Genomic DNA, 16,736 nt, shown 5'->3' on the forward strand with positions numbered 1-16,736 from the left:
CATAACAACACAGCAATCAATTATCATCTATCTACACAGTTATTCCGGATTCCTATGAAAGAAATCAAGGGATATCTATATATATATATATATATATATATATATATATATATATATATATATATATATATATATGTGTGTGTGTGTGTGTGTGTGTGTGTGTGTGTGTGTGTGTGTGTGTTCATGCACACGTAGAAGAGGGGTGCAAGTTATTGTCAGAACGAAAGTGAATGAGAACGATGGTTTGTATTATTAACTTGTTTGACGAGATTGTAAAATGAAATGTACCTGCACCAGCCTACTCTTTCCGACATCGATAGAGTCAAGAGGAAGATAGAGAGTGAAATGACAGAATACCCTAGGTCAGTCGTGCAAATATTACAAAGTCAAAGTATATGGGTACATAATTAAAACAAAGACATACGTTGTGTTTGATGCTGGCCACTTTCGTGACTTTGTATTGAACACAAATGATCTTAGTGAACCAAATATTTGCTATGTATTTAAAGCATGCCATAACTATGTGGACAAAGTCTATAGCGTAAACGTGCTAAGAAATTAAACAATGAGACATAGCATATACTACAGACATTTTTTGAGGCTGCAACCGCCGTAAACATGATTGTTATGTACTGAGCAGACTCCACCTAAACTATGTATTTACAGCAATGCAACTTTGAACAAAACATATCAAGTAAAGGTGCTAACAAATGGAACACTGAGACGAGCGGTATTATAATACAACGATAATGTAGAAGCCGTATAACCTTGTAGGTGATTACTGCGGATGCAACAGCCTAAAAACCGAATAAATGGAGAAAGTAAAATATAATAACAAATAAACAAAAAAACCAACAATCAACAAACACATCATCAACAACAATATAGCATATAACAATTATATAAAGGGAGCTATGATGGGGTGGAGGTGGGGAAAATTTCTACAGGAAATAGGAAACACGTCCGCACCCCATAAGGAAACTGGCTTTACTGACGCCGCAGTCCTTATCAGAGAGAATCCCTCCGCGCGTTGCCGGAGCGAGAGTATTGTGATTGGCTGGGCAGAACACGTGATTTAAAGCTTTAAATATATTGGCCCTTGACAGCGCGTTACCCGACAAATCTACCGGGAAATTGTAGACCCAATGACACATCCCATAAATATCCTTACCCGAGCGTAAATCGTTTTATGTGATGTGTTCATGCACATGTAGAAGAGGGGTGTAAGTTATTGTCAGAACTAAAGTGAATGAGAACGATGGTTTGTCACGGAATAGTGTAAAGGTTGTTAATTAAATACATGTACTCGGGTTTCGTTTCTTTTCGCTGTACAACGATGCCCGAGGGTGATTATATCAGGGTCTATTGTATTTCTAAATCGTGAGTACGATTCGTCCTGTGCCACACGTGCAAGGTGCCTTTGATAAAGAATAACGAAAATTCTAAAAGGTATAAATACGTTACTACATGTAAAGGACCTTTACAATACTAATGGTTTTGTCAGCAAGCGGCCTGCTAAAAGGATTCGCACAACTCCAGCTGTAGGGGTATGTAATTTTTGGGTTTTAAGTGATAACTAGTGTATTACCATATTTGCCTTTGCATGTTTGTTATAGTTTTCTTTACATACCATAATGCGTGCATTTTTTATTCTTGTTGCGACGTAGTGCAGGACTTCTGTTGGTAATGTAAAGCTACATTTTTTAAAAGAATTGTTTACTATTGTCTTATCAAGCAGGGTTAGGTTTACTATTGAACCTCTGTTTTGTAATTGCCATTATAATATAATCTTTTTAACTTACCATGTATAACGTCCTTACGTTATGTCTGTATCAAGGTTAGTACACTGTATCGGGTATATTTTCAGCTGAGTTTTTGATGGTAGGAATATCCGGGGTGTCCGGTGTTGTCAGAGGGTAGAAACGTCCGTTTGTCCGGAGCGTTTAAGGTGCCGGAGCGTCTAATGTCTAGCGTCCGGAATGTCAAGAGTGACTAAGGTGACCCAGCTGTAGAGCCGTCAAAGGACCAGGGGGACCGGAGGGTCTAATATTTCAAGTGTCCGGAGGGTCTAATGTTTCAAGTGATCATAGTCCGGAGTCTGTATTAATTGTGAAATTGATTCGGAGGAGCTGTGGAGCGGATATGGTGCACGGGTGACGGAGTGCATCTCCACACATGTATTTTTAGCTGTATGCTAATTTTGGGTTAGTAAGACCCAGTGTATTATTCAGGACTGGAAGGATAGATTGTATATCCGTTCTTGTTTAGTGACATAATTTCGCTACCTGAGCGAATACATTTTTTTTTACTATGTGTAAACGCTTACATTGTTTACTATTTGAGTGAACTATATTCATCTTTCCATTATTGAATCATTTGTGAAATCATTTATCCTGTATTTTAGGGTTACTGAACTAAATTTATTTGTATATTTTTTTCATCTTTGAAACTGTGCGTTTTTTGTTAAATAGATCCAATATTTGGATTATAAATACGCACACATCTTCATCATCCACTACTCATATAAATCGCCACATTAAACCATATATCTGTGTCGTCAAAACGTGTTCTGTTGTTAATCCGAAATATCCCACCCGGTTATCTTGTTACATGGTTTGTATTATTAACTTGTTTGAAGAGATTGTAAAATGAAATGTACCTGCACCAGCCTACTCTTTCTGACATCGATAGAGTCAAAAGGAAGATAGAGAGTGAAATGACAAAATACCCTAGGTCAGTCGTGCAAATATTACAAATTCAAAGTATATGGGTACATAATTAAAACAAAGACAAACGTTGTGTTTGATGCTGGCCACTTTCGTGACTTTGTATTGAACATACATGATCTTAGTGAACCAAATATTTGCTATGTAATTACAGCATAACATAACTATGTGGACAAAGTCTATAGCGTAAACGTGCTAAGAAATTGAACAATGAGACATAGCATATAATACAGACATTTTTTGAGGCTGCAACCGCCATAAACAGAAATACAGCAAATAGAGCTTGCTGTATTTCTGGCAGCCACAAAAAGGAGGGTGGGGCAAAGAACAAAAATGTCCAGCATCAAAGAAAAGATAAATGTTGATCAAAATTAAACCGATGAATTATGTAGTGCCGGGGCAGTAGAGCACCCTCATACTCCCCGCTAGTTAGGATATATCCAGCATGTATGTAGGATTGGGAAGAAACTTTAAAACGGAGGCGCGAACTTCCTGAACTGTTAGAGTACCCTCGTACGCTCCTGGCGGTCGAAAAGGCAGGTAGACACAGATTAGTCCGGGTCGAGTGAATGATATCCCAGCAAAGCACGCCCGATGCCTATGGTTCTAAGTCTGTGAAACCCACGAGACCTGAAAGAGGAATTAGCACACGGCGGAATGGCGATTTTAGAAAAAATGATTAAAGGGTTAAAAAGCTGAGACCTTTTTACCTAACCTTATGCATTTCTTAAATGCATCTGAAAGGGCAATATTGATTATTTAAACTAATAGAGAGAACACTGTCAAATTGTCCGATGCGAACTCTTTATATAGCGTCCAGGATATTTAATTTAAGGCAAGAGTACAAATTTGCTATCAACTGCTGGCTTAGTGCTGGTGGCAGACATATACATGGACATATTTTCAAATCCATCAGCTAAAACATATATACATGAACCTGAAGAAGCGAAATGTACAACAACCAATGTTTTTGAAAAATTAAATTCTTTTAAGAAATAATTATGTTGTATATTTCTTTTTTTTTTTCTTTTCTATGGATTAAATACATACGTCTCATCAACTCTCGGCAAGTGTTTGCCATTTTGGGACCAGTGAAAAGTAAGGTGGGGCTAGTGAAGAGTAAGGTGGGACTAGTGAATTTTCTAAAACCACTTGTCCTGGACTAGTGGTCAAAAAAAATATTTGCTCAGCCCTGGAAATGCATGATTTTTGTGTCATTAGAGGATGGTTTGTTTATGGTTTCAACTTAGGCTTGATTGTCAGTGTGGAAATATATACATTTATTGGATAAGTGGTCTACCTAGACCACAACTGCCAGAACGATGGGGTATAATTCTAGAAGCGTTATATTTTGATATGCCCATGTCTGATCCCAGATGCCATAGAAATAGTGTGTGACCCGGATGGCACTGTATCCGACTGAGGCAGAAGCATCTGTGTACAAGTCCAACGTGTCGGAGATCAGCCAAATGTCAGGTAATAATAAGGATCTACCGTTAAAACCGGTTAAAAAGTGTTGCCAGGCCCTTAAATCTTCCTTTACCTCTTGTGTTAATCTAATGTGGTTTTGCGATGCCAATTGTCAAGTTGATGAGTCGCCTAAGAAAAGCTTGTCCCGACAAAACAACTGCGCAAGAAAAGTTAAGAGTACATATGATAGATTGCAACCCCTTGAGGGCAATTTTATTTCAAGCAAGATATAAATGGAAGAATTTATTACATTTTTCTAGTCTGTCCGTGGGAAGGCGAACCTCCATTCTCACGAAATCCAATTCGTATCAGAGTTACAACATCGTTGTTGACGGAGGAAATGTTTTATCCGCAGCCATAGTAACGCCGATGTCGGCACAAACATTCAGGAAGAGATCGAGCTTCTGCTGGCATTGGACACGAGTTGCATCTAGTATCAAAACTCGTCCAAAATATGCGTCATGTATGTTATAGGTAACTGTGTTCGCATTGAAGATAATTGCGAAAGGTCTCAAATATCTTGCAACTGGAACTACAACCCATTGGTAACCATTTGTCAATACAATACATGTTCCACCAAAAAATCCAAAACAATGATATTGCATGGGACAAATATGAAGAATATGGAAGCATTTGATATGTCTGTTTTGGCCATAAAATCCCCCTACCCAGGTGTTTTATACATCTAGCGAGCCTACTGTGATTTGGACGTTCCTAATTTTTGGAACAATGCTAAGTTCAGGGCCAGTACTGTGCGTATCTAACTGAAATTTGAAACTAGCATCCTGCGAGGGTAGAAAAACCTATGCATGAGTCCGCCCATTTGTTTGCCTTAACTTTATCAAGGATTAGAGTTGACGGAGTAAACGACGAGCGTACAAATTTTGATTGTGAATGACCCCCGGAGGCAGAAACGATTTGGACAACGTTACCTGTATCCACCGCTGCACCTGTAAGTGAAATCTTGGTTTCCACTATGGCGCTGGAGACCATGGATGCTGCTGGTTTGTTGTCTGTTGCTACGGAGGGTCCAAGTTGAAACCCAGTTTGTGGACCATTTTCCATGGACGGCCTGCGCATAGCTACTAGCGATCATATTTGTCATGGATCTCCTGTGTCACATGGGTGGTGAGCCTGTCGGAGACCTCTTGAGTTATAACATTAAGAAGATTGGGGTCCATCCAAGCCCCTTCGCTAGATGATCCAGGTTGAGGGTTGGCGGCCGTTGGCGCTGACAATGGTGCCTTCTTTTTTGGGCCTATTCACCGCCTCTTGGATTTTGGACCTTGATTGTCTTGCTCTCTTCACTGCCATTTGCAACGCAGCCCTCTATGTAAGGGGCATGCTGTAAAGAATGCCAGAAAAAGTTATTTACATACATTTCAGTGTATTACTACCTAGCAATGGTTGCAAATGAATAACCGTTATTGTAATGTTATGAACACCACTGTTTACTGTAGTGAGATGAGGCACAAACTTGGTAATATGAAGAAAGAAAAAATTAAGAAAATAAAATTTTAACGTTATGAAAAGTATGGGTCATTGTTTTAAGGTGCGGAATGCAACATCACCAGTATCAACAGAACAATTACAGGTGTGTGGGCCTAAACGAGCTTGGAAACACAATACCCATTAACATGGAGCGAAGTGGTGGAAGAAAAAACCATGAATGACAAATCAAGTGTCAAGTAGTGAGGTGCGGGACCCAAATATGCCAAGTATGAAACTCGTAGCAACCGTAAAACTTAAGGAACCAAGTGGTAAACACACATGCCACTGATACGGAATCAACTGGTAATCATAAAATCCAGTGGTACGGAACCAACTGGTAAACACACATGCCAGTGATACGGAATCAACTGGTAATCACAAAATCCAGTGGTACGGAACCAACTGGTAATCAAAAAATCCAGTGGTACGGAATCAACTGGTAAACACACAGGCCAATGGTACGGAACCAACTGGTAAACAAACAAGCCATTGATACGGAATCAGCTGTGAAACAGAAGGCTAACATAAAATCCAATGGCACGGAACCAATTAAAAGAACAGGGTCCAACTAAATACTGCTAGCCCGAGAAAGCCACACAAGACCTCACAAAACCATGTAAAGTCAAATCAAGAAAGCGCACTCACATTGTCAATCCGATTGATGAACAAACCAACCAAACCGAAAGACCTCTTGTCAACACAATTATGCAGAACGAAAGGGCCGAAAATTGGGCGACAAAGTTCGAATTTCGAACAATCCTAAAGTATTAACAAAGTATGACACCATCATGTTGGAAATGTTTGTTATTATTCCACAACCGGCTCCTCCGACCGACCATCGAAAGAAAATGCAATCTTCCAATATGTTACAACGTTTCGTCCATAATCGACACAACATACCAAAAGTACACAAAGACAGAAAAATGCGTTTCACAGGGTTCATACAGAATTTAAGAATGACGAATTCAAAGACGTTCCCAAACTTTCAAAGACCACAAACATAGATTTCCAAGACCTACGTTCGCTAGCATTTATTGTATATGAGAAAACAAAGAATGCTAAATAATATAATATTGTTTAATGATGAAATGAAACTGAACGGGTCTTCAAAAGAAAGAAACCAGAAAAACTCTACTACATCTAAATCTAACAACATTGGACAATTTTATTTGTGATTATGGAAATAAATTAAAATGTTTGAGTTTATTTCAATTTTCAAATACTTTTAAAGACCCCAGAGTAATCAGCTTGATTTTCCTAAACTTTCAAGGCCTTGAAAATGGTACCTCATTTTTCCCAAACTGTCAAAGACCTTCAAAGAGAGTATGAAATCTGGTATTAGGACGGTGCACCTATGCTGCAATATCAGACCGATGAATAAATCAACCAAACCGAAATACTAGGGTTATACATATACCCCCATTAATACACGCGAATTTGGAGATAAATTAAGTGCAACAATTTGGCACACTAATGCTATACCATTTGAGCTATTGAAGCTTGCAACAAACGTGGAGTCGTTTGCAATTACTCTTCGTCTATTATATATGTGAAAGGAATATATGCACGAGACGATGGGAAGTATATCTACGTTTAACTTTATGGTTCTCTGGTTTAATGTTGCGTACGACAGAAAGATCGAGCCAGATAATTGTGTCGACTATTCTGCCCCAACCCCATGCATATAAATTTTAGAATAGCGCCGAATATTAAAATCGGGACGCAATATATCCTCTGTTTCTGATTTCAAATGATACTGCAATATTTTACAGATGGAATGACCCATTATGAGTGTGACTTAATGTATAATATAAAAAAGCGTTAGCAGAATTTGCGGAATGGAAACAAGTTAATGTAAGTAAATACTTAACTTCCAGGACTATTCGACTCGGTCCAAATTCCAGGAGATGAGGAAGGTAACTAACAAAGTGAGCCGATAACAACGGAGAGAACATTTCTACAGAAAAAAGGAAACACGTCCGTACCCCATAAGGAAATTGGCTCAACTCACGCCACAGTCCTTATCAGAGAGAATCCCTCCGCGCGTTGCCGGAGCGAGAGTATTGTGATTGGCTGGGCAGAACACGTGATTAAAAACTTTAAATATATTGGCCCTTGACAACGCGTTACACGACAAATCTGGCGGGAAATAGTAGACCCAATCACACATCCCGTAAATGTCCTTAAGCGAGCGTAAATCATTATATATATATATATATATATATATATATATATATATATATATATATATATATATATATATATATATATGTATATGTACCCCTCATATGTCTCCGTGTAGATAAATTATCTATATTGATACATACCTCTTCACACCCATATATACACACACAACTATATATATATATATATATATATATATATATATATATATATATATATATATATATATGTATATATATAGTTGTGTGTATATATATGGGTGTGAAGAGGTATGTATCAATATAGATAATTTAACTATAGATGGGGAGAGAGAGGGGAGTGAGAGGAAGAGAAAGAGGGGAAGTAGAGACGGAGAGAGAGGGGGGAAAGAGTCTTTTATATGACTCGGCCGGGGTTCGAACCCGCGACCTTCCGCATCCGAGATATCCGCTCTAACCACTAGCCCACCGGAGAGGTGGGAGAGAGAGAGGGGGGAGTGAGAGGGAGAGAGAGAGGGAGGGAGAGAGGGGAGGGAGAGAGAGGTAGAGGAAGTTAGGCCATACTGGTTTGCGATCACGTACTGAAATTCGTTTAGTTTTTAGTATTTGTTATGTATATTTTATGATTCTCTACGAATGGTTTTATCACAGAAAATTTAAGTTCTTACCCGTGTTCATTAATTCATAAGCTATAGACTGCCTGTCAACATGTAACAGTCGATGATCCATGGAACTACGGATCCATGATTTGCTTGAAAAGGAAAATAAGTTTCGCAACACAAGAAGCTATGATTTACAAGCAAGAAAAGGATGACCATTAGATATAATAAAACATGAGCCATTGCTCGTATCGAATGGGTATATTCAGGGGACCTTTCCTCGCGTGATCTATCGATATTACATTAAAATCTAGTACTTAACAAGTGTCATAGTCTATCTTTTAAAAGAAATATAATTATTGTGAAAAACTCGCCTTATTAGCTTGTGTTCATTCGGCTGATGTATGTACTTGTATATTATTATACGTAGATTTCACCAGTTCGAAGGATAACTATTCTAAAATGTCATTAGGATACGAATTTATATTCAGCTACCATTTATATAAATGTTTGTTTAACACCACTTGGTATGGTAGATTGTCTTCACACCAGCCCAATTATTGGTCGGATAGCTTTCAGATCAAAAGTGAAATTGTGCATTATGACGCACCCACCCCCAACGGCGGATTCACTCCTTGCGATGCACGATGGTTACATTGTTAGAGTTCGATATGATACCAGGTTCTAAACTGAAAGGAAAGGCATAACTAAAGAGATCCATGGTTGTATCGGAAATTTTTACTAAATTAAACAACACTATATATAGAAAAGTACACATGTAAAGTTAGACATTCTAAATTAAGACTATACATAAAATTATTATATTGATTAAGACTATACATAAAATTATTATATTGATTCAAAGATTACAGCTTTATACAATTCAGGATTTTATCTTTTAGAGAATATTATATACATAAGAAAATATCAAATGAGCTAAACATAGCCAAAACATGCTTAAAGTTTAGTAAGAATTCAATATTGCAAACTAACACCAAAAACAGTTTTGTATTAAAGACAAATCGTGCAATGTTTTACTTTATATGTCGACATTTGTGTTGTAAATTTAAAGATGTTTTTTTTTCTCAACTTAATTTTTATGAAACAATAAATTGGTATGTAAATCATTTTCATATTAATTCCTAACAAATGTTTAAACAATCCTATAAACATTGTATTTCACACTTAATATTATAGAAAAAAGCACAACACGTCCCAAAAGGAAATTGTAATAATTCCCACAATGTCTTTAAACATTACACTATTCATTGAGGCACTAGAAGAAGTCTTTTATAATGTAGCAAAAGGTAAGGTACGGCAGAACTGTTGTGAAGCACGGTTAATTCATCCTGAGCGGCCGCTCTTTATGAAATTCTGGGGCACAAAATAATAATAATAATAATAATAATAATGACTTTGTATAGCGTCTAATATTTAGAAGATCTAAGCGCCTTACAACATTAGACAACACCTATAAGATTAAAAAAAAAAAACATATAATAATATAATTACAAAAACAAACACCATGAAAAGAGAAAACTTTATATAAAAAAACATGATGGGAATATTTAAGGTAGGAAACATTATTAGGTCTTTAATTTTGTTCTTGCAGTCGAAATAAGTGAGTTATGAGAGCCCTCTTGAATGTGATAACTGTGGCTTTGTGTCTAAGTTCAGTGGGAAATTCATTCAACGTTGCTGGACGCTGGTGTGCAAAAGAACGCTGTCCATATGACTTTGTTTTCATAGTGGGATAAATGCTTACCATTGCTCTGTAAAAGGCTACATATTAAAGCAAATGGAATTAAAATCAGGCTCTGGAGAAGACATGAGATTGTTGTTTCCGAATCATGACCGGCCTGTCGGGCACCTGCCTTTAGAGGTCATGTCCTTCTCAGTACCAGAATAATTATGTTTTCAATTTAAGGATGTAAGCATGCTATAAATTGCTAACTTCAGCGATTTTCTGCCTGTAGATTATATGCTGTGTGATGTTATTTAACTCACTAGATTACACAATAGGACGGAACAGTATAATATATTCTGCATTGTTAAACTTAGTGTAGTATTCATCTTCTAAAACCTCAGCATAATACACATTTACAAAGACTGAGTTCTAACTATAATAGTTGAATATTATAACATATCATCCATATTTCATGCGTAACATATATGCAAATTGAAAGACACCTTTGAAATGTTTGAAATCACTCAAGTCATGCTATTCATGTGTACTTTTATTTCAAAGTATTTTTTTTTAATTTCCAGAGAGCAATGTATAGTAAGCTATCACGAGTTAAAATAATGTATCAATTGCTTGTTTTCAAGTTATGAAAACCTCAGACGATAACAGTTTTTAGTTATACGTAAATGCATTCCGTATTATGCTTTATCGATTAATCATCCGTATCCGCTTTGTAGAACGTGCTGATGGTTCTCTTATGATGTCTGGAATCAAACATATCTTAACATATACCATTATTCTTAAGGAATCAGTTTTGCAATTTTCTGGCGTCCATTGGTAACCATTTTGTAAAGTGATGTACTTTGAATATTTAAAACAAATGTAATAAAGAACAACCAATTGTGAATTCATTAAATCTGTATCTGCCATACAAAATTTTCCGAAAAGTTATAAAAAAATTAAACATTAAATATGTATACATTTTATCTTGTTTATTATGTGATATAGGTTGTAAATGCATATATGGTAATTATAAAAATTGTATGTGCCCTTTACGAAACGTTATTTGACATGAATAATGTCATCTTTATGACAAAGAAAGAAATATACGGCTCTCTTCTACAAGGACATAAAGCAACTAAAGGATAAATATCCCACATGAACCACATTATTAATTTATTCAAAAACATTATTCCCAAGGGATTTCAGCGAAATAGTTCACCTTACAGGTAATCTCATCCAGGGTTTGTTCTGTTCTGTCATATTTACCTGTGTAGATGTTTATCCGTTTTACAATATTGATAACTGTGCGCTAAAGGATTTACGTGTGCAGTTACAAATACTGTAACTTATAACCAGAGACTTCGAGGCTCATGTTCAATACTAATGTGATCATTTAAGTATTGCTTCGTTCTTTTTTTGGGGTTGTTATTAATGTAGGTATGGTTAAGAAGAAAGAAAAACCATACCTGAAATAAAAAGTGGCTTAATGTCAAAAGCATTCACGGAAGGTGGGCAACATATATTTTCACCATACAATATCAACGAGAGAATAAAATAAATCGAAAAAAATCAAACATATACAACCATTACACGAGTCACACACAATCTTGCCAATAAATCAGTTAACCCATATATAACTGTTTCAATACCACATATAACGAAACAAAACTAATAACGACCCTCAAGATATTGCTTGTACGGGTATATATTATCATGGCACACATATATTTATGCCAATGTGCATTTTACTTTTTTATAGGTGCATAAATGTCAAACAATGTTTTCCAAAAAAGTGTTATCAAAATTGACCAAATTATCGCATATTTTGAAGCCTTTTAATTTGATTTAATTTAGTGAATAGAAAAACTGTCAGATTGAGGATAACACAATGTTAAGTTGTAAATTTAAGAGAATGTGTTATAGCATAGCATGAATAAAAACAAAAAATAGAATACAATGTGCTTAAAAGGTCTTCCCATGCAAAGTACAAAATATTTTCAATCTAATCCATGCTATCGATCTTTTTAATTTTTAAAGCTACATGCTGACTTTATTGTGTAGTATACGAGTGAAGATTGTGTATTATTGCATAATGTGAATTAGCCTTTAATATACAGGTACATCGTATCATGTTTACAAACATGTTTTTTCAGGATTCATTCATGACACAGGAATATTTAACACGTGCCATGTCCACACGTAAGCTGGCTCTGATCCCAGTGGGTGCCGTCAGCACACGAGAAAATGATCTCTTTGTTTGATACACAGTGGATGAATTTTGTGCAATCAGTGGGATGCTTAATGAACCCGTCTGAGATATTATCACAAACACCTGTAATTGAAAACAATAATTGTGAGGGTAAATTGTCGGTATGATATGGCAAGGAATATTCAATTGTCTTGGTTTTGCAATGCGGGTCCCAGGAATTTTTATTAAATTTGTTTTGATATAGAGAATGATGACTTACAACAGAAAGATATATATATATATATATATATATATATATATATATATATATATATATATATATATATATATATATCATTGAATGGGTGAACCAAACTTGTTTTAAACACATTTTCTTTCATACTGGTAGGCCAAATTGTATAACAGATTGAAGCAGTAGATTTCGGTCGGTAATATCGGCTTTCTACTATTTGTGTTCTGCTGTGTTTTCTGAATATTTACAAAAAAGTATCAGTAGTAACATTCTACTCTTTCGTAATGCAAGGCAGAAGAGGAAGTTTAAGATATTTTGTAAAACTTAGGTACAATGTGGATTCAAACCTAGCACGTCTACGTGAAAGATCGCGATGCGACTTGACAAAAACATCACCAATATGCAATCTATCGATTAAAATCAGATCTTCACCGTCCTACTTGTAGATCTGATATACATGATGCACGTTCAAGTTTTGGTGACCTTTGGAATTTCCAATCCATTTATTTTTAGAATCCTATCAGATATCTCATTGCAAATACGTGTTATAAAGAGATGTCCATAGTAATTGCATGTTTCGAATCACGTGCGTCATTATCAGAAATTTGGAAGGTGTGATTTGATTGAAGAGCCACAATGTCAACAGAACATGACCTCTCATTAATGTTTATCTGATCTACTTGGGGGACTGTGGAGACCTGATTTTAATCAGACTGACAACATGATAGACCAAATTCTTTGGCGATAATGTTGTCGATGACAAATGACTGAATTTTAAAAATCATTTTATTAGTTCATTCCAGTGATTTATAAAAGAAAAAAAATCATTATCTTGGATAATCAACTAATTCACTGACTAATACAAGCTAAATTAGTATTTTATCATTATTATTCCAGTCAGTATTTTCATGTTTTAAAAATTTACGACTAAATGAAATATGCTTAGAGAACTATGATTATAGAGGAATATTTTATATTCAAATTTTTAATGACTGTTGATGAATATAATTATATTTCCATGGAATAGATTAAAAAGGGAAAATTGTGCACTTATTTATCATAAATTACACCAGGAGCAGATCATAACCGAATTCATCTTTATATTTCAATAAGAGATTTTTTTCTTCAAAGGAATATAGTAAAACATGCATTTTAATCAGGTGTCTAACATGAATTACTTTAAGGAGTTAACGACCATCAGGTTGAAAAGAGAATTTTATCACAAATAATTTGAATGGACGTCCAAATGAATGTGCAACACAAAATTCTTACATATGCATATTATAGTTTATATCAAAATTTCTAGACGTACTATCTGAACACATTCTAGTCAAAGAAATAACATATACGTGTATGTTTTGTTCTTATTCTTGTATGGCCCAAGCAGGATAACATCAACAAATGTTATTTTTTAAAGAAATACAGCAATAATAGTCAGGTCTATTAGATATACTCACAGTTTACCGAATTACATTCAGATCCTTGGGTGACAGAAGCTTCAACAGTAGTAGTCGCTACATGAGAGGCATTATTATACTTGGGAACGTTTTCAGGCCAGTCACAGCTTTTACTCAATGGATTGAACACGGTGCTGGAATTGCACGTCATTTCAGAAGTGTGTCTCTGTGTGTGATTTGGTTTTTTAACGTAGTTTTAACAATGTTTCAGTCATATCACTACGATGTCTGCAGTTTGTCAGTTTACAGTGATGTCCAGCACTGGGGCATCATGTCGCAGACATGTAGCAGTATGTCCCACCCAGTCACATTATCCTGACTCCAGGCCGACCAGTCCTAACACTAACCTCTTAATATTGAGTGCCAAGCGAGGCAGCTGTTAGTACCATTTTTTGTAAGTCTTTGGCATGACTCAGACGGGATCGATCCTACAACCTCCCGCATCCGAGGCGGACGCTCTAACCACTAGGCCACTGGAGCGGTCTATCTTAGAAGTAGTAATCGGCAATCCATATAGACTGAATCAGGGCAAGGTTTCTTTTTTTTCTGACACAGGTTATTCTTCAGACATACCTAGAATGCATGTGCATAAAATATGGAAATAAGTAAGGTGCAAGCAAACATACAGCACATGAATTAAGTCATGTTTACCAAATCTCAGAGTGGAGGTCACAGCAATCAGTTTCAGGTAAAGGTTTATTCCAACATGAAACCTGTACTAAGACAAAAAGCAAGCATTGTTAAGAAAACAAGTTAGTTCATGATGCACCAAACGGTTATAGGGTTTATTTTGTTCTTAGATTTGTCTTATAAGATTTATTAGCATAGAAGCTACAAAACCAAGAATGGAGGGCAGATACTTCTGTGACCAACTTAATCATGAAATGTAGGTTACCTTTTGTGCATAACATGTATATATTTCCCACAGTGAGGAAATACATGATATAAAATTAGAGTCAGCAGCACGTCGCAATATTTGACCGACTTTCCTAAGAATTAGGTGAAAGCGACACAGTTTAGTGCACCACGCAGATTTTTTCTACTATTCACCCTTCCTATAAATGGATGAAATGATACTGGCTTTAGAGCCTCGTACATTTGTAATGATCTCTTCATAAATTAGGCAAATTAGATACGGATACCTATGGCCAAGTTTTCGTACATTACATGTATTCATCCAAAGATAAACCAACAACTCAACCGTGATATCCACAAGGGAAACGGTATTAAAAAACAATAAAGCCCACAAAGAGGACAGACAAACGGACTTACCGCTACATTAACTCGTAGACGGACAAAAATCAAAAGTAAATCCTTTTTGACGTTGGGGTATGCAATTATTATGGAGCCTTTCTACAATATTTTACAGATAATGCTGAAAGTACCGTGAAAGTTTCTTTCAAATAGCTTTGATGAATTGAGATTTTTGACGTAAGCGTCAATTGGTTCGAGATATAGCACGCAAAATGTTCAATGATTTCGATACTTAATATTTCATCACTTGGAAAATAATGCTGTTAGTATCACATGACTCCCTTTTTTATCTATTTTTTGTATTTATACTAATTATGTTTTGTATATGTATTTGGAAGTGTCGAAGCTAAAATCGCTAAATGTGGAAACCTTAATTAAGCATGGATGGCTTAGTAAATTTCGGGATGAATTAATATTTGTGTGTGCTTTGCTGGATGATGTTTGTATTAATGTAAGTTGATATATATACGCAAAATATTATGTTCAGTGGTATGTATTTATAAAAGTACACGAGAAATTCTCGAAGTATATATATGCATGTGTATCACAGTTATTATATGTTCGGTATCGAATGTTTCATCTCTAACTTATCGATTTATTTATGATAATATGTTTCTGATTTTCTATTCTTTTTATCCATTTTCTCAAATGTTTGACTGATTCTTTTACGTGTGGATCTCTCTCTCTCTCTCTCTCTCTCTCGTGCCATGTTTTATTATTGCTTGTATAATATAAACTATTTCGCTTTTTTTCTCTCCATTATTTAGCAATAAAACAGCAAGTTACATTTCATTAAAGACTCTATTTTTATTTTACAGTTTTATTTTCTTATCAACAAGTGGCCTGACTGATTACTTTAGAAGATCGAAATTCTTCTTTATTTTAGAAATAACAGCATCATTTTTCACCTTTTTCACACGTTTGTGTGTTGCATTCAATGGTCTGAGATTCCGTTGAGGTTCCATTGCACTGTTTTTTGTCATTCTGGGAGCATGACCTGTTCCGAGTCTGAGTCTCTATACCTCCACCACATGTGACACTACAGATAACATTTGAAGTCCATCCACTCCAAACGCTCCAACCTTGGTCTAAGGATTAGAAATTAATATGACGAAAGATATAAAATAGGAATATAAGATAAAGTACTCATTTTGAATTCCGTTTATATAAAACATGTCAAGGACAATATATATTAAATATTATATGCTAAAGGATGAAGGCCGCAGGTTGACTGAAAATAATAATTACCAGCAAAAATAGTTAGCTTTTTTCAATAAAGCGGAACTCAAAATTATGTTTGACGCAAATGTAGACATATTAGTGTACACTTTGCGGCTATAAAACGTGGAATTGGATCATTAAAATTACTTTAAACTATGTATTGAAAATGTAAACATTTATACTCAAATGTCTATATAAATATTGAATTTTCAGACCTGTCAAAATGTT

The 16,736-nt window shown here is 35.5% G+C and overlaps 1 protein-coding gene and 1 long non-coding RNA gene across 2 annotated transcripts in view; both read right to left on the reverse strand.

Annotated features, from left to right (window-relative positions):
- Positions 1-2,209: 2,209 nt before the first annotated feature.
- Positions 2,210-7,844, reverse strand: LOC149789233 (uncharacterized). The gene is made up of 2 exons (XR_016424328.1): positions 5,129-7,844; positions 2,210-3,356 (listed from the first exon to the last, which is right to left on the reverse strand). It is a non-coding gene; the product is annotated as an uncharacterized LOC149789233 (long non-coding RNA).
- Positions 7,845-9,976: 2,132 nt separating this feature from the next.
- LOC149789234 (SCO-spondin-like) overlaps positions 9,977-16,736 on the reverse strand; it is a 215,128-nt gene continuing 208,368 nt past the window's right edge. Inside the window, exons 26-27 of the mRNA XM_089973597.1 lie at positions 16,196-16,375; positions 9,977-12,467 (exon numbers count right to left, since the gene is read on the reverse strand). Of these exons, the coding sequence (XP_089829723.1) occupies positions 12,313-12,467; positions 16,196-16,375 (335 nt within the window). The 3' untranslated portion in view covers positions 9,977-12,312. The remainder of the gene's footprint in view (positions 12,468-16,195; positions 16,376-16,736) is intronic.

This window comes from Sinohyriopsis cumingii, chromosome 11, assembly GCF_028554795.1.
Source record: "Sinohyriopsis cumingii isolate HCF-2022 chromosome 11, ASM2855479v2, whole genome shotgun sequence".
NCBI lineage: Eukaryota > Metazoa > Mollusca > Bivalvia > Unionida > Unionidae > Sinohyriopsis > Sinohyriopsis cumingii.